Source organism: Hypomesus nipponensis, chromosome 20 (genome assembly GCF_054491055.1).
Source record: "Hypomesus nipponensis isolate SF chromosome 20, ASM5449105v1, whole genome shotgun sequence".
NCBI classification, from domain to species: domain Eukaryota; kingdom Metazoa; phylum Chordata; class Actinopteri; order Osmeriformes; family Osmeridae; genus Hypomesus; species Hypomesus nipponensis.
Window position 1 is genome coordinate 3,028,926 of NC_140380.1, and position 22,303 is coordinate 3,051,228.

The 22,303-nt window shown below is 43.8% G+C and overlaps 2 protein-coding genes and 1 pseudogene across 2 annotated transcripts; 2 read left to right on the top strand and 1 right to left on the bottom strand.

Annotated features, from left to right (window-relative positions):
* Positions 1-1,266: 1,266 nt before the first annotated feature.
* On the top strand, positions 1,267-2,566 carry LOC146245156 (uncharacterized; annotated as a pseudogene).
* A 2,966-nt stretch (positions 2,567-5,532) lies between these two features.
* LOC146245157 (trafficking protein particle complex subunit 14-like) lies at positions 5,533-15,115 on the top strand. The gene is made up of 12 exons (XM_084684180.1): positions 5,533-6,048; positions 7,579-7,674; positions 7,884-8,013; positions 8,130-8,216; positions 8,370-8,490; positions 8,639-8,786; positions 9,814-9,896; positions 10,713-10,864; positions 11,037-11,173; positions 11,910-11,988; positions 12,733-12,847; positions 13,175-15,115. The coding sequence occupies exons 1-12, from the start codon at positions 5,533-5,535 to the stop codon at positions 13,329-13,331; spliced, it is 1,821 nt and encodes a 606-aa protein (XP_084540306.1). The 3' UTR covers positions 13,332-15,115.
* An 8-nt stretch (positions 15,116-15,123) lies between these two features.
* LOC146245158 (polyunsaturated fatty acid lipoxygenase ALOX15B) lies at positions 15,124-20,993 on the bottom strand. The gene is made up of 15 exons (XM_084684181.1): positions 20,911-20,993; positions 20,211-20,384; positions 19,837-20,083; positions 19,352-19,433; positions 19,075-19,164; positions 18,662-18,777; positions 18,333-18,505; positions 17,986-18,129; positions 17,535-17,738; positions 16,923-17,009; positions 16,651-16,820; positions 16,411-16,532; positions 16,010-16,110; positions 15,715-15,885; positions 15,124-15,520 (listed from the first exon to the last, which is right to left on the bottom strand). The coding sequence occupies exons 2-15, from the start codon at positions 20,367-20,369 to the stop codon at positions 15,341-15,343; spliced, it is 2,046 nt and encodes a 681-aa protein (XP_084540307.1). The 5' UTR covers positions 20,370-20,384; positions 20,911-20,993; the 3' UTR covers positions 15,124-15,340.
* Positions 20,994-22,303: the final 1,310 nt, after the last annotated feature.

Sequence of the window (22,303 nt, forward strand, 5' to 3'; positions counted from 1 at the left end):
CTCCTCAACTGTGATCCGCTCCTGGCGTACGGTGTTCATTTTAGGACATCCTCAGATCTCAGACTCAATTGTCAGACTCAAACGAAAAGGCGTCAAGTCTCAGACCAAAAGTCGTCAGACTCAGGCGAAACGGCTTCAGTCTCAGAAAAATCTCTGTCATTCTCAGACAAAACGCCCTCAAACTAAACGCCGTCAGAAAAACCTCTGTCATTCTCAGACAAAACGCTCTCAAACCAAACGCCATCATTCTCCGAAAAAACGCTCTCAAACCAAACGCCATAATTCTCAGACAAAACGCTCTCAAACCAAACCCCTTCATTCTCAGAAAAAACGCTCTCAAACCAAACGCCATCATTCTCAGACAAAACGCTCCCAAACGAAACTTTGTCAGAATTTGCTAGATGGGGGAGCTGCTGACTAGCTTTCTGAATTAGCTAAAGTAGCAGCTTTTAAAGTGAATACCATGGTCTTGTTTCTGTTAACTGGTACAGCAAGAACATATACTTTTGATATAGCTAATACAAAATAGTTGTTTTTTGCAAGCTAGTTCACTCGTCCTCTGGTTGCCATGGATACTACAACCAAACTCCCCAGACTCAGACAAAACAACGTCAAACTAAACGGCATCAGAAAACCCTTGTGCGCCGCGTGTTGATGACATTTATGATTCTTTAGCAAAGTTTGTTTGCAGTATCCATGGCCACCGGAGGACTACACATGGGTTTACGTTACACGAGTGAACTAGCTTGCAGAAAACAACTATTTTGTATTAGCTATATCAAAAGTAAGTTTTCTTGCTGTACTAGTTAACAGAAACAACACCATGGTATTCACTTTAAAAGCTGCTACTTTAGCTATGTCAGAAAGCTAGTCAGCAGCTCCCCCATCTAGATTGAGACGGGCATAAATACAGATACCTGGGGTTCTTAGCCAGGTAGCTCTTCCATGCTGTTTGCTCTGTGTTTGTGACGCAGCGTTGTGGGTGCTATGGCTCGTGCAAGGTACGTCTAATACGTTTCTCCTATAGCCTCTGTTTGTGCCAACCTATTAAGTGGGTCTCTGTTTGGTTCATTTGGGAGCCAACATATACGTGGCCGTGAATGTTGGTCCCAAGAGACGTTCTAAGCAGCAGTAAACTAATCAGACTGCACTTATATTGCACAGGTATGTGGAACAAAGCCATGATGTATTGTTGAATTTTAGCTATGTTATTAGATCATGTAAAGGGATATGTGTATTGTGGAATGAAACAATGATGTACAACTGATAGACACACATGAAGAAAATGAGCAAGTTACTCAAACCGTTGTCATCCTGTCACCAGATTGTAAGGAAGTTGATGCGACTGCATTATCAGACACATCTGAAGTGATGTTTGGCCCCTTCCTTGGAGAACCCATGGCTTGTCAACTGGATGACACTTTGATACACTTTGAAGAAGATGAGTTGTTCATCAAATCCATCATGCTTCCCCCAACAAGCACAGCACCCATTACTGCAGACACATTATCTATAAGTGACAAAGCAAACAGTCCTACAGCTTCGTATGATGTTGCATGTGTCAACATCAAACTTCACAGGGTCAATCTTCTTTAGGAGATGATTAGCAAGTTCAAGGATCCAACATTCCCCAAACACCCTCTGAAATACACTTACATAGATGAAAGAGGAGCTGATGCAGATGGTGTCTCTAGAGATGTGTATACAGCATTCTGGACAGAGTTTCTGGGCCACACAGCTGAAGGGGAAGACCTTAGGGTTCCATCGCTGTCTCCAAAATGGCAGGAAGAAGAGTGGAAATCCATTGGCCGAATTCTACTTAAGGGAATTCAAGACCATGGATACTTGTATACCAATACCTGTTGTATTGTCCTTGTCTTTACAGTGGCACTTATTTTTGGTGAGAATTAAGTTTCGGATGAAATGCTGTTTGAAAGTCTTCTCCTGTACATAAGTCAGTCATAGAGATCTGATAACCACTATAATTAAAGGAATATCTTTTAGATGAGGACAGGGATGAACTACTTGATCTTTTGGACCGCTTGGATGTAACAACACTTCCAACACAAAGTAATTTGAAAGGCCTTCTAAAAGTGGCACACGAGCAGTCAATCCAAAAAACAAGATATGCAGCAGAAAAAATTAGTTGCTAGCCACTTCCTAAAAGAAGTGTTTGTGAGGCCACAATAACTACTACAAATTGATGAGGATAATAAGCCAACAACAAGAAAGCTTTTGAAGTTGCTGCAAGCATCTCCTAAAACTAAAACAGAAAACCAGAGCTACCGTTTCCTGCAACAGTACATCCGAGGACTGGATGATGCAGGACTGGATGTTAAGGTTTGTCACAGGGTCAGATATTATTTGTGTTAACAAGATTGAGATCCTGTTGACATCAGTAGACGGACTGGCACGGCGACCAGTCGTGCATACCTGTGGGCCAACTCTGGAACTGCCTTGGACATACACTTCCTACCCAGAACTACGTTCTGAACTGGACAGTATACTGGCAGCTGAAAGCTCCTACACATTGAGCATACTGTGGCTCAGGTCAGTAAAAAGTTAATATTTCTGGTACCAAGCCATACAATAAAAAGCATTGTTTATTCAACATGTACAATAACTACATGAGTTACATGAGTTATAAGATAAAGCCATTGTTACATAAAAAGGAAGAGTAAAATTGGGAGGGAACATGTATTTGTGAGTAAAAAATGTGACCATCAAGGAACTAAAGAATTCTAATAATGAATGTATCAATAACAAAGAGAAAGGGATAACTTTGGGTAGTATAATGCACTCCTGAAAATAGGATGTTGAGTTGTTTTGAACAGTTTCACTAAATGAAAGTTTGAAAATAGGTCATTAATAATGCAGTATCTTGCTGTTTTGTGTTTGAGGGTACTTTTCGACATTTCAATGTCTTACCTGTTAGAGAAATGTTTACCAAGTATGTTGAAGTAGTCTGGTACCTGTCTGTGCTGGTTTTGCACGTTTTATCAAAAACACACCTGTTCCTTTAAAAGCTGTTAAATGATGAGTTCCTAAAAAACATTAAGTCCTGTGTATGTGTGTGTGTGTGTTCTTTTTGTAAAGTTTTGACCTTAACAGCAGTCTTATGGTTTTAGACTTTAGGGGACACACATCTTTGTGATATTGTAATGGATGATTTGCATAATATTATACAATTAACTGAAAATAAATGCACAGTTTCACTTTTCAAACTGAAGAATTAGTCATTTTTGGTCTGTCAGAAAATTTGGGGGAAGCATGAGGCTTTCAAAATAGCCAAGGTATCAGTTTACACTATGCAGCCCTGCCTTAATGCTCCTGAGCTCTTGGGGTCATTTATACATGTTTAAGGATGTATGCTCCCAGGAAGAAATACAGCTCAGTGGCTTCATCTGCTGTGGTAGGTGAGAGTAAGAAGTTATCTGCCATTAAAAGGCAACATAAGCTGAATAAGATTTCATGAATCATCGCAAGGAAATTATCCTCTCTGTTGGCATTCTTGTTTGCAAGCCTCCACTGCTTACTGAGAAACCCCTTTCAGGTGATCTTGTCCTCCAAATAGATGAGGGATAGTGTGCATTAGAATTTGACGTCCATTTGGAGCAACTGCATGTCTGCTGTTGCGGATAATGTGGGTATTCCACAAATGTGTGACTTGCTGCAGCTCTTCCTGTAGAAGGAAAAAACAGGCGATAACAAAGATAAATGTAGGCTAACGCTTTTCATTTTGGTCAATATGATACATGCAGTTAGCTACATACTCTCGTGAGTTGGAGTATATCTCACACACGCACATACAAAAGGGCAAAATGCGTTCTTTAAAAGCCCCACCACCTTTCGATTCGTTGGTTGTGATTACTGGACCTGGAAATGTATCTATTACTGATGTGGCGATCCGTACTCCATCGTAAGAATCTCTGCATCTCTGCCATTGTGACATTTTCTGTTCCGAAATCTGCGCGAATTGTGGCAGCTTTCCCCATCCTCTTCACAACTTCTGCTATGAAATAACTAGCGACTATTTTGGGATTGTGGTTGTATAGGCATGAAGCCAAACCATAAGTCTTGAAAAGTCATCAATCGCTCCATTTATGCATATACTAATACACCTCACACTGTATTGTCACCAAATTAAGTTCACACATCGATGGTCTCCCGCTGGCTATAGCCTGCTACAACTATACTAGAATCCTTTGTAGTGATGCAGTGCACATGTAACCCCCTCTATTTCGTCTGCGTTGTGTATATATATATATTGTTCCAAGAAGTCAGGAGATGTGCGTCCAGTTCGGTAGATTTATACACCTGGTACAAATGACAATGAGTCGGGATGTGGTGCAGCAGCGTGGATCACACAATTCAATGCGTGACTCATCCTATGAACTTTGACCAGTGGCGGTTCTAGGCAAATTTTACTGTCTAGAACCGGGGCCAGTGTTTAATCAGAGGGGAACATAAAAATGGAAACAAATGATATTCAAACATTAAATACGTTAATTTTGCTTTACATTAAAATCATACAAACAGCTCTGGCTCTTCCAGCTCCTCAGGTTTCTCAATACCTTAATATGTTTCTCTAACTTTTTTATTTACTGGGGCAAAAAAAGGCTGCAATGTCCCTTCTTAGTTTCATGATGACTACTAGATGAAGAAAAACGTGTAGAAAAAATAAATAAATATATTTATTTATTATTCGGTCAGCTCAGGGGGGCCAACGGGGGGGCCAGGGACATTTTTACAGGGTCACTGGCCGCTGTAGGCCCCCGTGTAGAACCGCCCTTGACTCTGTCAATTCAAGTTGAATTACAAAGTACAATATCAATAGAATTTACAATAGAAATGTTGTAAAACAATACAAAACATGTACCTGGTACAAATGACAATGAGTTGGGACGTGGTGCAGCAGCGTGGATCACAAAATGCAATGCTAATAAGAGGGAGATTGCCGAGATTAACAGATAGATAGCAGTGCCATTGATGCAGCTGGTGAGGACAGTTTTCTGACTAACCATTTATTTTATTAGTCAGTGCATTAATTTAGATAGCTAATCCCAGTAGAATATCCCAATATATCCCAATCAATGCTTGTAAAATCAACGCAGTTTAACCGATAACAAACTGATGCGTGCCCGCTAAATTCCATGTTACCTTTCTTGTGTGCTTGCTAAAATAGCCACTGCAGAAGTCCAGGTGTAACAACGTCTCTGCAGTGGATCAATACAGTGCGACTCTATATTCGAATGAGAACTAGAATGATGAGACTTGAATAAGGGGTCCTGTCTAGATGCTCATGAAGTAGTCTTCATAATATTAGATTGCTTCCGATTGGCGCATTATCAGGTCTCGCTTGCACATCACTCGGATGAGAGGCAGAAGGCTGCGTAGTGCTTACGTGCACTGGAATCTAGGATGCTACTATAACGTCAAAGATATAAACTCTATAAACAACGTAAAAGGATGGTATTGATCAGAACGTCCAGTAGGACCGCGTTGCCTGTGTAGGGTGTAGCGCGAGCTGCGATGGTGCGCATGATGGAGTCGCAGTGCGAGTATTACATGTATTTTCCCGCAGTTCCCATCTCCGACTTGTCAGACCCCGCTCGCTACAGAACCTTACCCCGCCGAAGCCACCTTTACTTGGGGGAGACAGTGCGTTTTCTCCTTGTGTTGCGGTGCAAGGATGCGTCTTGTGGAGGGACACCGACAGAGCAGGGTACTGAAAACGTAGGCGGCAATGAAGGGTCGTTAGCCTTCGGTTCTGAGACCGCAAGCAACCGGGCTTGGCGGGAGCTTGCCGGGTCCCTATGTGCTGTGGCCAACGTCAGTCCCGGAGAAAGTCGACACCGGTCACACCACCTACACCATGACTACCAGAGCAGCGGGGACGAGGGGACGGACGAGGCCGAGGATGAGTACGTTGCCGCAGCCATAGGCAGGGTGGATGGAAGATGTCGCGGTTTCAGAGACTGCAAACCGCTTCTCATCCACAACAGTACGGGGAATGGGGCGCGGGAGTTCCGCAGGGCTCCGTTCCAGGTAGACAAAATGTGGTTTATGATTTTGGATGAACAATGGTGACCCATACGCTTCTAGATCATTAGCCTTAATAGCTTTGTCTACATTGTCTTGAAAGTCATCACGAGGTTATGTGTCGAAGGTAAACATTTGGGTTATCCCTTGTCAGGCACTATTTTTTGTTTCATATTACAGTTTAGATATACACCCTATAATGGCGTCGCAGAAATGCAATCACAGCCAGCACTGAGCAGCATACACAGCAGATATCTCTGAGTCATTTGTCAGATTTCTTTAAAATTCCTGAATTTGAATAATGCACAGTGTCCGTGATTAAGATATCAGTGTATGGGTAACACACAAATACAGATTCCTGGAATTATAGATAGGGCACAGTACCCGCGATTGTGTCGGTGACACACAGATTTATGGAATTATAGATAGATAGTGCAGTGCCCGTGATGCAGCTGGGGATGACAGTTCTTCAGGGGCTTTGGTACTAATATTTCTCAGATCACAATTGAAATTCTCTGTCATCTCTGAAGTTCTTGTTCAACATCCACATCTATTCTAGTCAAACTTCCATGTTGTGGTAGTCTATACATTCATGCAAATGATTATATAGCCTTCATTTGTCCGCTGTTTCCTACGTAATACATTGCCTATGTTATGTTGCTCAAAATTTACTATATTGATTCTCTGTCAAATTGTCTTAGTTCAATTGTGGTAGCCTACTCCACTCCATTGGATTATAAAAAGGACACCTGCAAAATATTAACTTTGCAGAGTGGGATCTCGAGATATTCGTAGGAAACTTGCTGAACCAGAGGACCAATCAGAGTGAAGTGGCTGGGATTCGAAGAAAGCAAGCCAAACTGGCGGCAAATTATTTTTTCATTATGTCGAAATGCTTATCCAAACAACACCAATTGCGGCACTGCACTCCGTTGGGTAATAAAGAGGACACATGCAGAATATGACCTTTGCAGCCTGCCCGGTTCTTGAATTGATCGTGGGAAATTAAACCCATTTTAATATGTGCACACATACAGATTCCTGGCATTGTTAGAGATATGTCAGGATGACTTGTTAAACTGGGTAATACAGCTATAGTTATTTAAGAGCACCATTTTACACACTATTTCACATTCTGAAAACCTTCAGGGTTTTTTGTGACACAGAGTGTTTGTGAGTGTGTGAGTTTGTCTGTCTCTGTGCATGTGAGTGTGTGTGTTAGGGAGAAAACAATTAAGGGCGTCCCTGTGTTTCCTCTTCATGACTGAAGATGAAAAGGGATGTTTGTGCAATGGTGTTCAGTCTCTGCCTACAGCAATTAGATTGTAGGTAATATATTTTTTCTCTCTCTCTCTCTTTCACTCTCTCTCTCACTGTTTCTCTTTCTCTTTTTGTCTCGGAATCCATTGCCCTTTCTTGGTCTTTGTATTTCAACTTCTGTTTTCCCCTTGTTGCACCCCCAAAACTCTGTCCTGCTCTTTCCTCTCCACTTGTCATAATTCCCCTTATCGTCCCATCCCTTCTTCACATCCCTAGTCTCCATTGGATGAGCCAGTAGTGTTGACCGATGAGGTCATTTTTCCCCTGACCGTGTCTTTGGACAAGCTGCCAGTCAGCACCCTCAAAGTCAAGGTGAGATGTCAAAGGTTTAACTTGACTGACATCAACTTGGTTTAGAATTCACTGTATAGTATAGAATTAAGAAGTAGTGTTGATGCAATTAAGTATATATATACATATTTTTAATACTTTATACTGCATTTACAGTATTGAAGTGCCTCATTATCAGGTCCGCTTTGTATGTGTGTGTGTGTGTGTGTGTGGGGGGGGGGGGGATTCAGGTGATGGTGACGGTTTGGAAGAGAGAAGCAGAGAAAGCAGAAATTCAGGAGCATGGCTACCTTTGCATCCTTCAACAGCGTATTCCCACTCACACCTTTCGTCAAGATCTCAACACCTTCAAAGCACAGGGTAGACATACACACACCCCCTTTGTCAAGACTTTAACATTTTCAAAGCACAGGGTATATACATCTTCACACACTCTATTTCTCGCCATATCCCACCTCTCCTCATTTCCCTCACAGTGAGCACCACTCTGACTGTGCTGCCTCCTCCTACTCTTCGCTGTAAACAAATGACGATCTCTGGGAAGCACCTGACGGTTCTGAAAGGTATGTGTTGAGCAGAACTCTGGAAGAGAAGCCGATTTGATCTTGCCCAAATTAGCGGGAGACAAATCAGTTATGTTTTTACCTTCCTTACTTTACTTTCCATCCTTCTCTACCTCCATCCCCCAATCCCTCATTACCTCCCTGCATCCTCAGTGTTAAACGAGTGCTCTCAGGAGGAAGTCTGTGTGAAGGAAGTGAGAATTCTGCCAAACTTCAACGCTTCCTACTTACCCATGATGCCGGACGGCTCTGTGCTTTTGGTTGACAACGTGTGGTGAGTGTGTCCCAGCAGACAAATTGTAGATTAACTCTGGGTATGTGTGTGGGCATTCTGTGGAAAGTCAGTTAGAGAGAATATTGTGTTTTGTAATTTTTTGGGAAGTGTGCGTCAGCAGGATGTTTACATTTCCTGTTTTCTCCAGCCACCAGTCAGGTGAGGTTGCCATGGCATCCTTCTGCAGGATGGAGAGCCTGGCCTGCAGCCTTCCCAGCATGCTCAGCGCTCTGGAGGAACATGACTTCCTGTTCCAGCTGCAGTTGAACGACATGCCACCGGACGACTCCAGCGAGGTGTGTATGTATTTCGAGGTGTGCCTGTTTGACTGTGTGTGCATGTGTGTGTTTAAAGACGTATATGGGTGATTATGTTTCTCTGTGAGAGTGTGTGTCTCAAAGCATATTTGTGCATGTGAAAGTATTTAAAAAAGGGTTGTTTCATAGTTCATGCCATAGTAAATGTTTCTGCACTGTAAAATGCATTTGTCACAGGGATTGTAGGAGGGTGGATCGGAGCCAAGGAGACATGGCAGGATTGCAGGAATTGACAAACTGAACACAGACTTTACTGAATACGATGGCAGGGATACTCACGTAACACATCTATGCAGATACAACAACCGACCAGGACTAAACCCAAAGCAGGGACTTAAATACAAAACCAAGCTGAAACAAGCTACCACAAACAAGCAGACGCAAACATACAAACACTTAACAAGACACAGGCGAAGGCAAGTAGACACACACACAAAGGCAGAGAAACCATTTACTGATCATAAACTGGACCATGCTCGTGACAGCACTACTGCAATTGTGACGTTATTGCAGCACTGTAGTTAAGATACTGTTGTTTTGTGCTCGCTGAGATGTGTAGCTGAGTTGTGGTTACTTTGCAATGTGGCTAGTAAATACAAACTGTTGCTTGACTCTGACTTCCAAAATATTGTGGAACTATGCACTTCTGATCTGCTGGTCTGCTGTTGTACTTTCCATATGTACGTATTTGTACATCTATGTCGGCTTTGTGTGTGTTGCATTTGACTTTTTATTAATTTAGCAGAATTTTTTTCCTAAAGTGACATAATATTAGTATTGCAGTAGGACTACATCGAACCCTTTCATGGGTGCTAGAGAGTGGAACTACAGGATCTAAAACACAACATGCAGATAAGGGACTCATTTTCAGGTATCACAAGAAGTGTTGTACTGCTCAGTGCTGCTTTTGGTACCCTTACACCAGGCAAACAAGACTAGTTTGTGGAGGTGAAGCTTGAAGAGGAGTAGTATGTTTCATCATCCACGTCCTCTTTGCCATCTGCAGGGCCTAGAGGTTCCGCTGGTGGCTGTGCTTCAGTGGTCCACACCCAAGATGCCCTTCACCAACTGTATTTACACACACTACAGGTACAGGCGCCACACCTAGTGCTGTCACACAGAGATCCAACACTATAAGTTTTTTTTCACTGTTACAGGCACCTTGTTCTATGGGGGGAAAAGAGGGGGTGAGCAGCAATACACCGTGTTGTTATAGTATGAGGAATCTATGTAGCGATGTGCATGCCGAACAACCAACCATCAAGACCAAGTAAATGGGTTCAGAAAGAACAACGTTTATTTCCATTACACCCTTTTTCTATAACAAAGGATAAACACACCGAGGAACAGGGGCAGGGAACTAAGGCGAGGCCGAGAGAGTTGATGCCAAATGAACTAAACAAAGAAAACCCACTTACTATCTAATCCTACCTGACCTAATAGAGAACAACTAAATCATCACAACATCCCTCCTGGCCTACTCCTCAAAATTGAACAAAGTAACATTCAGTTGTATTCTAGCCCAGTGTTGTAAAACCTGCATAATGTCAATAGACTTTTCTTTGCAAGACACTGGCACAGTAAAGGACAAAAACAACATGGCTTTGAATGGAATATGTCGATTCCACAAGACATTTGTGATTTGTCTCCAAATCTGCTTTATTGGCCAAGTAAATAAATACAAGGGATTTTGCTCTGGTTTTAACATTACTCTCCACGTACTTGCACATAAAAATACATAAGCTAGAAAAAACAATGGCAAGTAAGGTAAAGGTAAAAAATACCAGATAAATCTCTGACTCAACAAAGATTAGTCAGGTCATGTTGTACATGATTGCATCAAGGTTTTGTTCTGGCTACTCGAGTCATGTTCTCTGTTCTACACATCCTTAATCCTGCCCCTAGACTTCCCTGTATTCGATTGGACAGTCCACGCTTCGTGATGACGGCGTGCTGCCCCAGCACCGTGAAAGTTCAGGAACACTTCCTGGTCCGCTACACACTGCTGAACAACCTGCAGGACTTCCTGGCTGTCAGACTGGTCTGGACGCCCGAGGGTGAGGAACCTCTTAGGATTATTGTCAATGTCATTGTTTTAGTCCAGTGTAGATACTTTGTTATTTTTGTCCAAAAACATATACCTTAAGCCCGCTGTTAGCAAAAGTGTCAATGTCATACATAAAGGTGGAAGGGCTCAAATATGAATCTCTGTGGTTTTTATCCCTGTAGGTCGTGGTCAGAATGATGATGCAGCTCTGGGACCTGTAGTCTGCCACTCCCCCCTCAGCAGTCTCGGTTACTGTCGTAAAGGCAGCACCATCTCCTTCACTGTGGCCTTCCAGATCCTGAAGGCTGGACTGTACGAGGTACACACGCACACCTGACCGACACACACAACTGGGCCCTGTACTGTAAAGCAAGTTCAACACACCCGGGATAAATTCTCGTTATCTTGCTTCACTAAGCCTAACAACCGCAATCGCGCTACGCAGTATCACGACGGTGGTTATCAACTCCTTAACTCAACCCAGGTTTCCCCAATTGAGCAATGAGTGCGTTCACATAAAAATGGGCGTGTTTTCAAAATAAGACCAATTACAGACATGGACAACGCTAGAGTGCCGTACTTCACACAAGAAGAACAAACATTAATTTTAAACAAATATGAAGAATTTAAGTGCATAATTCAAGCGTAAAGGAAAACTGTTGCTGCTTACCAAAAAAGTATTGTTGGGAGAAAATGGCAGACCGTAAATGTGTAAGTTAATGGCCTTCTCAATATTACTCATAAGGCAGTAGTAGATTTGACTCTAAATACAATAGTGTTTTCCATCCAATTAGATCCACGGGATCTTCAACAAATGGTGATGCCATTTTCCAAGACGATTTTGGTTGGTCAGTAGGCGGTGCTTTTATATGTGTTGATCTGTTATCTCGAACGTAACCTTCTACGGAGCAGGTTAGGTGTTCAGCATGAGACACTGAAAATCTAGAGTTAAACCTGAAGTTACCTCACTAACTGCATTTTATTTCCCTCCCTCTTTACTCTATTTTGCTCTCTTTCCCCTACCTCTCTTGCTCTCTCCCCCCCCCCCCCTTCAGTTGAGTCAGCATATGAAGCTCAAGCTCCAGTTCACTGCATCCGTGTCAAACCCTCCCCCGGACGCCCGGCCCCTCTCCCGTAAGACACGCCCCTCTTCCTATGACAGCCGTGCTGCGTCCCATTTCACTTGTCTTCTCTTTTTACTTTTCAAGCGTATTGCAGCTGCCCTTAAAACGTGCACACTGTTGCATGTAGTCTGCGTACAACTGGGACACACAGCTTTGTCATAACGTGGCACCTTGAACTTTGACCCTCTTGCATCCATCACAGGTTGTTCAGAATTTGAGTATTGTAAAAAAAACTCAATTTGCCAAGCTCCCCAGAGACGGCGCATGCTGTCGGGAAGGCAACCCAAAGATCTCTGCTGTTGTTACTTTGTAATGTACAGTCCCAGTCAAACTGTTGACTGCTACTGTAAGTAGTTCAGTTGATGTGATGCATCTTCTGCTCTGCAGAGGATTGTGGGTCAGAATATACAGAAAAAGCATGCTGGGTTGTTTATCTCAAAAAGCAATCGGATGCAGTAGGACATCCTTGTATTTTTGCCATACTGCTTTTGGCATACTATGTATTGGGACATACACCCTATTTTTCGGACATAATATGGTACTATGGGTGTGTGGAAACACCTCCACCTTTCCATAAGACATTCTCTCGTAAGACATACCCCTCCCTATAAGACACAGCCCTCACCCATTGCTTGAGATGTGCATCATGTAAGAAAATCGAGACGTGCTACTACACTAATCGGTGCGTCGTGCAAGTGTCCATTTTCGGTTCCGTGTGGTGTAGCTGTGTGATCGCTCTCCCTTGTGTCGACAGGTAAGAACAGCCCCTCCAGCCCTGCTGTGAGGGACCTGCTGGACAGACACCAGGTCAGCCTGGGGAGGTCCCAGTCCTTCTCCCATCAGCAGCCCTCGCGCTCACACATCATGAGGTACACACGCGCACACCTACAGTTACGTACAAGCACATCCTTACACCCACGCACACACAATCGCACACATTCACCCATACATATTCCGTGCATGCAAATCCGTACATTTCAAGATTGAGGTTCAGGTTTTTGACGGATGAGTGTGTTCGTATGTGCTTATTTATGTGTGTGTGGTTCTGTGTGTGTGTTTGTTTGTGGGTTTGCATCTGTGCCTGTTTATGTTTGTGCATGGGTTTGTTTGTGTGTTTGTGCTTGTTTGTGTGTGTGCATGGGTTTGTGTGTGTGTGTTTGTTTGTGCGTGTGTGTACGGTTCTGTGTGTGTCGCAGGACGGGTAGTGCCATGGAGAGGCGAGCCATCACCCCCCCTGTGGGATCCCCTGTAGGCCGGCCCCTTTACCTGCCCCCCCAGGAGAAAACGACTCTATCATTGGACAAGATCGCCAAGAGAGAGTGCAAAGTTCTGGTTCTAGATTCCATCAATTAGAGGGGGGAGAAGGAGGGGAAAAGAGAGGGGAGGGGTGAGAGGGAACAGGGCAGAGGGGGAGAGATGTAAGGAGAAGTGTACGAGCTACAGTGAGTGTCAGATCAACGCCTAGGGTAACATATTTGTGGAACAGTGAGGAGACAGTTTGGGAAGAAAGGCAGAGTTGTGTATTTGTCTGCACAAGATACGCACCGTGAAGACTGCAGTCTCGTGTCCTATCATGTGACATATGTGACCTCTACTTGAGGTCATTAACCTGGTTTGATGTCGAAAGGACAGAGGACTCTCTCTCTCCCTCACTCTCCCCCCTTCCCCCACACACACACTCTCCCTGGGCTATATAAAGACAACCCCCCTGTAATATTTCATTTCATTCTGAGACAGGAAGGACTGTGAATGAGTACAATCATGTGACATGCTGTTACTGCCATGCATTATGGGAAAGTGACGTAGCTGTCCTGTCACTGTATGCTGTTTATTGTATAGTAAAAGTTTTCAAGTCATATACAGTATATCTTCTGAGCGCCACTGGGAGAAGCTATGCTGTACATACCTTGATGTTGCCTTGTTACCTTTACCAGTTTGATTTAATTTCTCTGATTTTTATCCTTGTTTCCTTCATCGTCCTGGTTGCATGGAATGGTTGTCACCATGAAAACCGCCACAATTAATTTGTCTCAGCTGTTTCTGCATGTTTGAACTGTTTTGAGATCTGTATTGACAGTATTTTAAACTTTGGGACTTTTTTTGTTGTCAATGTTGTCAACAGTGAAAAGCTTGCTGTTGGTGTTGCTGTGACTGTGATGGTGACATAGATGATATTGTACACATTTAGCAGACACTTTTATCCAAAGCGACATGCAGGACAGGAAGACCTGTGACCTCTTGACATTACATTATGTGTCTCGACCTCCCTTCATCTTCAGTGACATCGTTTGTCAGCACGTTAAGTCCACTTCCATTCATCTTCTGTAACATCACCTATGAAATCCTCTCACATATCTCTACCTCCTTTCATCTACTATGACCTCATGTATCTCAACCTACCCGATCAATAAATGAAGGATTACACTCTTCCGTTGATTACCAATGAACCTTTAAGTATTATGTGGATTTAACTTGCTCATGGACACCTTCATAGGGCTAGTTTTGGCTAACTGAATGCATTACGATGGATGGCAAGATAAGCTATATTTGGCCTCTAAAGTGGATTTAAGTTTATATCAGTTGATTGTCATGTATAACTTCACTAGATTAAATATACATTTTTTAACTAATTGTGCGATGACTTGGTTTTACAAGTGTTCACATATTTAGCTTGTTTTAAGCAGCAACAGTTTGATGCTATTGGATTTCTGATAATTGAGGGTTCTGTTGCAATAGGTGACGAGTTGCTGTTCCCATGAAATCTGAACCTCCACATTGTGATGATGCTGTTCTCAACCACCTAGTCCCCTTTCATCTTCTGTGACATCCTTTATGATGTTCCCTTACGTAGCCCATTTCTACCTCCCACTATCTACCATGACGTCTACTATGACATCGCCTTTTTGGAGAGATCTATAAGGTTGAGGAAAGTTGAGTGAGCTAGCCTTTATCTTTCAGTTCAGTGGGGAAAAGAGGAAACGGGATGAGGAAACTGGGTGATATTCCACAGCAGATATTAGAGCTTGTCTATGTTTGTTGTCCTAGTTTTGCATCTCTGGACAGGCAGGTGATTTCCCTTAGCATTGCGTAGCACTGCATATCAGCAAACTAATTAAAGGTAAACTGCTTGAACTTCACTGTGTGTGTTTGTTTGTTTATTTCACCAAAGAAAGGCAAAGTAGTTCATGGTGTCAAAATTACATGACGTAAAAGAAGCAAGTTGGTTGTAACATACAAAGCATAAATCAAGTAAAGTAATGTCTTAATGTTCATACTTTTGAAACACAATGCGTGTGTGTGTACATACTAGCATGCCAGTATGCAGGGTCTGCACGTGTAAATACCACATTTAAGACAACATCTCATATAGCTGTACTGTTTTCTATTTGGTCAGGAGACAGGTACGGGTAGGGAACCTCGAGTTTCCGGTTCCTGTTTGTGATGTCATCCGAGATGGCCCTGAGTTCTGCCTGCACTTCCTCCACCAGCCTGCAGGGGGTGCCGGTGCTAAAGAACGGCTCCCGGTACTGACACAGTGGCACCTAGAGGAGGAGGATGATAGGAACTTATGTACTGTATGTATGTACGTGTGTGTGATCATGCCTAGGCTGCAGCCGAGGGAGAACAGGGAGCCATGGAAGGAGGTAGAGCGAGAGGGAGGAATGTGTGCTTGTGTGTGCAAGTTCACTGTAAATGTCTGTTATGTCTGTGAGTGTGCATGTGTGTGTGATCTTACATAGTCTGCAGCAGGGAGGGACAGCATAGACAGGGTGATGATGACACTGCAGGTGGAGTTGACCTCCGGAAGGAAGGATAAGAGGTTGTCCTCGGTTACCGTGCCCTTAGTCTGGGGAGGGGGCCGGGTCATGGAGGCCGGGCAGTTGGGCATCCATAGGTCAAAGTCCATCTGGGACACACACACACACGTTATTATAAATCGAATGACCTTGTTGTTATGCCCAGATACACACCTCATGCTGTTATGGACATTTTTCATGTTTTAAGTGTTGCACACACACACACACACACACCTGAGAGAAGTTGACGGCAGCATGCAATGCTGAGCAGCTGAAGATTACCATGGTAACAAATTTGCTGAGTTCCATCATGGTCTGGAACGACTGAGGGCAGCCTGAAAAAGTCAGTGTTTCAAAATTGCTATTTTCTTTTTGGTCACCTGTTACAGGTCATAAGAAGCCATTCACAAGAAAAGTCTTTAATGTCACTTTTTCAAATTAAACCTCAATCCCGTTGTAAATTGAATGCATTGAAACTAAATTGTACACAATCATCACATATGATGCATTTCTATGGAGTGAAAATGAACAAGTTAGGAAAGATGGTGGCTATTGGAGGGAGCAGGAGTGACTAGTGGAGGGAGCGGGAGTGGTATTGGCAAGTGGAAAGAATCGAAGGGCCCTGTAGAAGTCACCTGACTGGGGCTTCTGCAGGAAGCCATGTGTGTAGATCTCCATGATCCAGCTCTGCAGCTCCGAGTCCTGCTCTACACACTGGTCTCCATGGTAATACAGCTCCACCAAGCGCAGCACAAACCTTGGAGAGGACATGTAAGAGAACATGCCTGCCTCTACGTGCTAGTGTGTATGCATGTGTATAGTTGTACATGTCCTTGTGTGTGTGTGTGTGTGTGTCTGTGTGTGTGTATGTGTACCTGTGCAGAGCACTCCACACTCTCAGGGCGTCCTGAGCATAGTAGCAGTGTGGCAGCGCGGTCAGGCCCCGGTCCTCCAGGTCGTCAGGTACGCAGAGCGAGCGGTAATGGAGACGGGCAGAGGAGCGAGACAGCATCGCTGGCAGGGAGGCCAGCCCACAGCCAATGGCCTGGTGCACACACACACACATGCTGCTGGTCATCCACTATCTACACTACACTGGTCAACTACTATCACTGGTCATCTACTCACTCAAACACTTTTCCTGTACCTTGTCGAAGACGCCATTGGGGGCCAGCAGTGAGGCCCTGGCCTGGATGTTGATCTGGAGTGTGGTTCTGATGTGTGGCATCAACAGCTACCACAAGGGTCACCATCATCAACAACAGTAACAACAACAACCAACCAGTCACTGTCAAGTCTTGCCCTCCCGCACCAGTTTATTTTAGTAGACGGCGCAAACACAGTTCAACATACTATTTGCATATTATTTACATGTACAATTTTAAATATTTTTACTAATCTACAATGACAGAAAATAATAGTGTACATATGTGGAGTGTATGAACAGCATCAGAGTTTCTTACATACTAGTATTATAATTAGAACAATACGCTGTTCTGATTGGTCTAGAGATGTTCTCAAAAGCTAACAAATCCATTTGTATATCTCCTGAAAGTTTGCAGAGGTAAATAACTCCACAGAGTAGCTTGATGTGTTAACTATGTGGCTATGTTTGATATGTGGTGTCTGCTACGGATTCGCCATGTTTGATTTGGGATCTTCCCACGTATTGTTGTAGTATTTAAGAAACCAAATGTTTACTCTTCGACAGGTCAGCAAACGCTTTGTCGCTTGTTGTTGGTTATGGTAACCTATTCACCTGGAACAGTGGGTGCACTTCCGGCAGCTGCCTGAGGGTGGCAATGCAGTACACCTCCCCCAGCAGGTGAGTCCTGAGGAAGTGGGAGGCCAGCTGGTGGCACTGGAAGTCTGCACAGCGCACCCACATCTTAGCCAGCAACCAATCGCACACAGGGTCAGAGGGCAGAAACACTGGGTTCTGAGGGCCGGGGTCCTGCTGAAGCTGGGGGGGAGGAGGATGGATACAGAAGGAAAGGAAAAAGAAGGGATTAGAGGCAGAGAAAGAAAAGAAAATGGAAGGAAGAGAAATACATTTGAGGAATGAAAGAGAAGGTTGCCTGTCAAAAGCCTGTTAAGCAAGTATTATAAACCGTAGCTCAGTGTCTCCGGCTGCAAAACACTGACTTGTGTCAGTGACTTGTGTGTGTGTGTGTGTGTGTTTAGTTTAACTCTTTGTGGTCTGGGCTTACCTGGATAGCAACAGGCTTCAGCTCTCCCTGCTGGTCCAGGTGCAGAAGGCAAATGGGAGCAGAGAGATAATGCTGCCTGCCGTTGATCACGTTAGCTGGGACACCTTCCAGCACCTCATAGTCCAGCAAGAAAATAGTCCCTTTCTTTTGCGCAAACATACAGGATTCATACACAAACCGACATCAGAGTTAATGTTCCCCACGACCCTTTGATGGCAAAAAAGTGCACAGGCAGACAGGAACGTGACAATATGAGGATGGTGTGTTTCTGTATGGTGAGAGTGAGTGGGGGTGGAAGGGGGAGCATGGTATGTATGTGTGAGTGTGGGTATAGGAGCCTTCCATACCTCCAGCTCGTGTTCCAGAGTAGAGGTTTCAGGGAGAAAGGGGCGGAGCATGTCAGAAGTGACCGCCATGTTGGGTGGGAGAAGGCGTGTCTGCCGGATCATGAGTGGGTTGCAGCCATTCTGACACTGGTAGCCAAAGAACCAGTCCTCTCTCCAGTGGGCCTGCACATACTCTGAGGAATAGGAAGTGGCACGTGTTTGTGTGTAAATACCTCTCTGCAATTTTGTTTATGTGTTTGTGTGTGACGTAAGAGTCATACTGACCAACAGTGTTCTTTATGCAAGTCACTATTTGCATGTGTGTGTTTGTGTGTGTGCATGAGTCATACTTGCAATGGAATTCTCTCTCCCGTTGTGCCTGAAAAAGGAGTCCAGCTCTTCAAAGCTTCTCCAGGATTCAGCTCTCTCAGTAAAACCTCTCAGATAGTGTAGGTTGATCCCAGGACTGTTGGGGGGGGGGGGGGCATGAAAAGGGGGTGACAAGTGGACAGGGAAGGGGGCAAAATAGATTAGAGTAAAGCTCTCAAACTTCTAACATCCCTAACTACTAACATGTCTAATAAACTATTAATGTCCAGCTATTAACACCTAACAACTAACATCTCTAATGAACTAATCATCTTTAACTACAAACATGTCTAATAAACGAATCATCTTGTACTACTAGCATCTCTAATAAACTGATCATCTCTAACTTCTAGTATCTCTAATCACCAAATCATCTCTGTTTGGCAGAGCTCACCTCTGTCTCGTGTAGCTGAGGTTGGGCCCCAACTGGCTCACCAACGACACATCTACACAATGTGGAGCTCCCTCGATAAACACACGCCACCTACCAGACAGACCATGCTATGAGACAGGTCTTAATTGAACTCTGATTGCTAAGCCAAAAGCAAAATGGAGGTACAGTCACACAGTTTGTTTTCTCTTTTTTTTGTACGTGCAGAGGCTGGGTTGGCGGTGGGCTGAGATAGAGGAAGCTAGGAAATATGATCTTCTAGAGGAAGGAGAAGTAGTACCTAATCTTTTGTTTTTTGTTTTGCATCTCTTTAACTCTGTGGTCTCTCAGCTTCAGCTCTGACTCATAGCTTAACAGACATACTGTGGAATTAAGAGAGAGAGTCTTTATAGACAAATATGATGAATAATTACAGACCCAGATACCCATCTATCCACAAGGAAATACACCCACACACTACACATGCATACACACACTTGCATTGATGTAGACATTTATGCAAACACACACATGCACAGTATCTACTGGACACAATGTGGTAAACATTTAAGACATTTCTTCACTTCTTCTTTAGCTGCAAGCTAGGTTTCTGTTTCCTGCCTTTGGTACATGACATCAGCATGGCTACATCCACTTCTCTGTTGGCATAGGACATTCATCTGTTTCAATACACCCCATTTAGTTCCTGCTCCTTCAGTCTAAGTTTTCTTCCTTTTCTTTTCAAAGATTTCAGTCAAATGTTGTGAGTATAGGAAACAATCATACCTGTTCCATTCCTCAGCTCTACCTCGCCCTCTGCAGACGTCAGCCACCTGTCACAGGGGAAGATCTCCCCAGTGTCCCCCCCTTTGGGCTGCCCCTCCCCATCCACCCCACCCACCCCCAGCCTCTGTATCCCCACAAAGCGGCACTTCCAGGGCAGGTCAGGGAAGCCTGGTCGGGGCTCCAACCGCAACCTCACCAGGACCACAAGCCCCAGAGGGCAAGCTGATCTTACTTTAACCACACACTCCTGGGACAGAGAGGTAAACAATTACTATCCAAGAAAGTGTGGGCCAGCACACCACACACAAAACGTCTTGTCATTTTGATGCAGTTTCCTGACATTTTGACATCTGATGTGAGGGGGAGAAACTTACAGATCCACTGAGGAGGTGCTGGTTGGCTAAGCTTATAGACAGAGGCAAGGTCTCTCCCTCTGAGCCAATCAGAGCTATCCACAGGCTGTTGTAGGTTCCACTGGTGAGACCAGGTGAGGTATGAATGCTCACCTGGAATTCCTCCATAGGACTGGCCATGAGTCGTACCGTTTCCTGTGAGTTAAATGAATGAATCCCACACAAGTGTAGGAATGTAACAAGGGTGTTACATTTGACTTTCGACGTACACACGTGTAAACTAAAGAGCAATATTCAGGCTTTATATGCGCCCCTAATAAGCAACATTTGTTTGCGTTTGTGTACGATTTGAAATTGCATTGATGTTATACACGTTATTATTTTACGATACGCCTACATGTTGTAAACATTTAATATAGGCCTACTGTCTGCGTCTAACAATAAAATAATAAAACCGGCTTTTTTAGTTAAATAATTTCTTTCATGTAATTTAATTTTCAGTCAACGGATTCTCCAAGACTCTTTTCGCGTTGTACCATCTAACTTAAAAAAAGATAGAGACGTTGATCGCTCATTTCCACTCGCTAAATTCTGACTCTCGGTTACGAAGATGCAGTAGATTCTAACCATTATCACCGTGGCCGTTACACATGAATACCTGGGCTAATTAGTTAGGTTTTAACACATTTTAAAAATTAAAAACATCGAAGAGGAAACTTACTTTATGAAAGTTGTAACATGCATCCAACGTCCTCTTTCGTAGTTCGCTGCGTCAACAGCGGTTCATATCTCACATCTGCAAATACAAGTGGGTGTGTCTGTACAGTATTTCCCGGTAGGCCTAATTAATCAAATTCTTTCGAGTTCGGCTGTGCCCAGAGGCTGATATTTGATGTACGGTGTGTTTGACGCATCACTAACAATATTAGACTAATAATATGACTTTTTCATGTTTAATTCTTTTACAACATTGAATTACAATGGATTTAATTCGCCTTTTTTTACATTGATCAACAGAAAAAGACAAGGTTATGTCAAATTTAAAATAAATCTTCACAAATTGAAATATTACCAATTTAAAACACAAAATAATTGATTGCAAAAGCATTCAACCCCCTTAATACACTTAAATCTACTCTGGTGTTACAAATTCTGTCTATAAGTCAAATTAAGTTGAAAGAAGATCACGTGCGTGCAACCAAGTGACTTCAGGTTAAACACACCTGTATCTCGAAGGTTAAATATTTAGCACACTTTTACCTGACAAAAACCACACATTAAGTCAAAAGAATGTTCCAAGAAATCTATGACAAAGTTATTGAAATGTACCGATCAGGGAAAGCATGCAATAATATTTCCAAGGCACTGAATATCCCAGTAAAGGTAAATAAACGATATACTCATGACGAGTAAAGTTATGTTTATTTACAGATGATAAATGTAACACTAAAACTGTTATGGGGGAGCTTAGACCCCATGGGTAATAAATGATCAGAGGGCGTCGCTGCATCTGAAGAGAAGTCCCCCACGGAGTCCAGACACTGGCAGCCGACGACCCAGCCAGAGGAGCCGGAACGAGGTAGGCCTACTAGGTGGAGACGGGGAGGTGGACGGTCGCGCACTTTGGTAGCATGGACAAACTAAACAGCGAGAAACACGTATTTAAAGGCACGGCATCATTATGATAGGCTGGCAGGCGAGGAAAGTTCTGTCACCGCTAAAGAGAGTGGCTAATCGATTGCCTACTGAAACCCAGATGACAGCCCGACATGAGAAGAGGGAAAGAAGAGAGCGTTCATAGCGGAAGGAGTGAATAGTGGAAAATATCATGTGTTCCACATATCGTCCATTACAACCATTTGTTGTAATGGTCCATGGAACCCTTCTCCACTTCGGCCTTCAAAGTTCTCGCTTGAATATTTGCTACTACCACCAAGATCTGCACCCGCGGCGGCTCCACCCGGGCCCGCGCCCTAGGCTTCCGTGCTCACCGCGGCGGCCCTCCTACTCGTCGCGGCGTAGCCCTCGAGGCTCCCGTGGCCGGCGACGGCCGGGTATGGGCCCGACGCTCCAGCGCCATCCATTTTCAGGGCTAGTTGATTCGGCAGGTGAGT

Excerpts from the sequence above, each read along its gene's own strand:
- LOC146245158 (XM_084684181.1), bottom strand. The coding sequence starts at position 20,369 with ATGGCCAGTCCTATGGAGGAATTCCAGGTGAGCATTCATACCTCACCT. Across the intron at positions 16,821-16,922 it reads CCAATGGCGTCTTCGACAAG|GCCATTGGCTGTGGGCTGGC; the intron begins GTACAGGAAAAG and ends TGTGTGCACCAG. Across the intron at positions 16,111-16,410 it reads CCTGCAGAAGCCCCAGTCAG|GCTGCCCTCAGTCGTTCCAG; the intron begins GTGACTTCTACA and ends TGACTTTTTCAG.
- LOC146245157 (XM_084684180.1), top strand. The coding sequence starts at position 5,533 with ATGGTGCGCATGATGGAGTCGCAGTGCGAGTATTACATGTATTTTCCC. Across the intron at positions 6,049-7,578 it reads TCCGCAGGGCTCCGTTCCAG|TCTCCATTGGATGAGCCAGT; the intron begins GTAGACAAAATG and ends TCACATCCCTAG. Across the intron at positions 12,848-13,174 it reads TCGCGCTCACACATCATGAG|GACGGGTAGTGCCATGGAGA; the intron begins GTACACACGCGC and ends TGTGTGTCGCAG.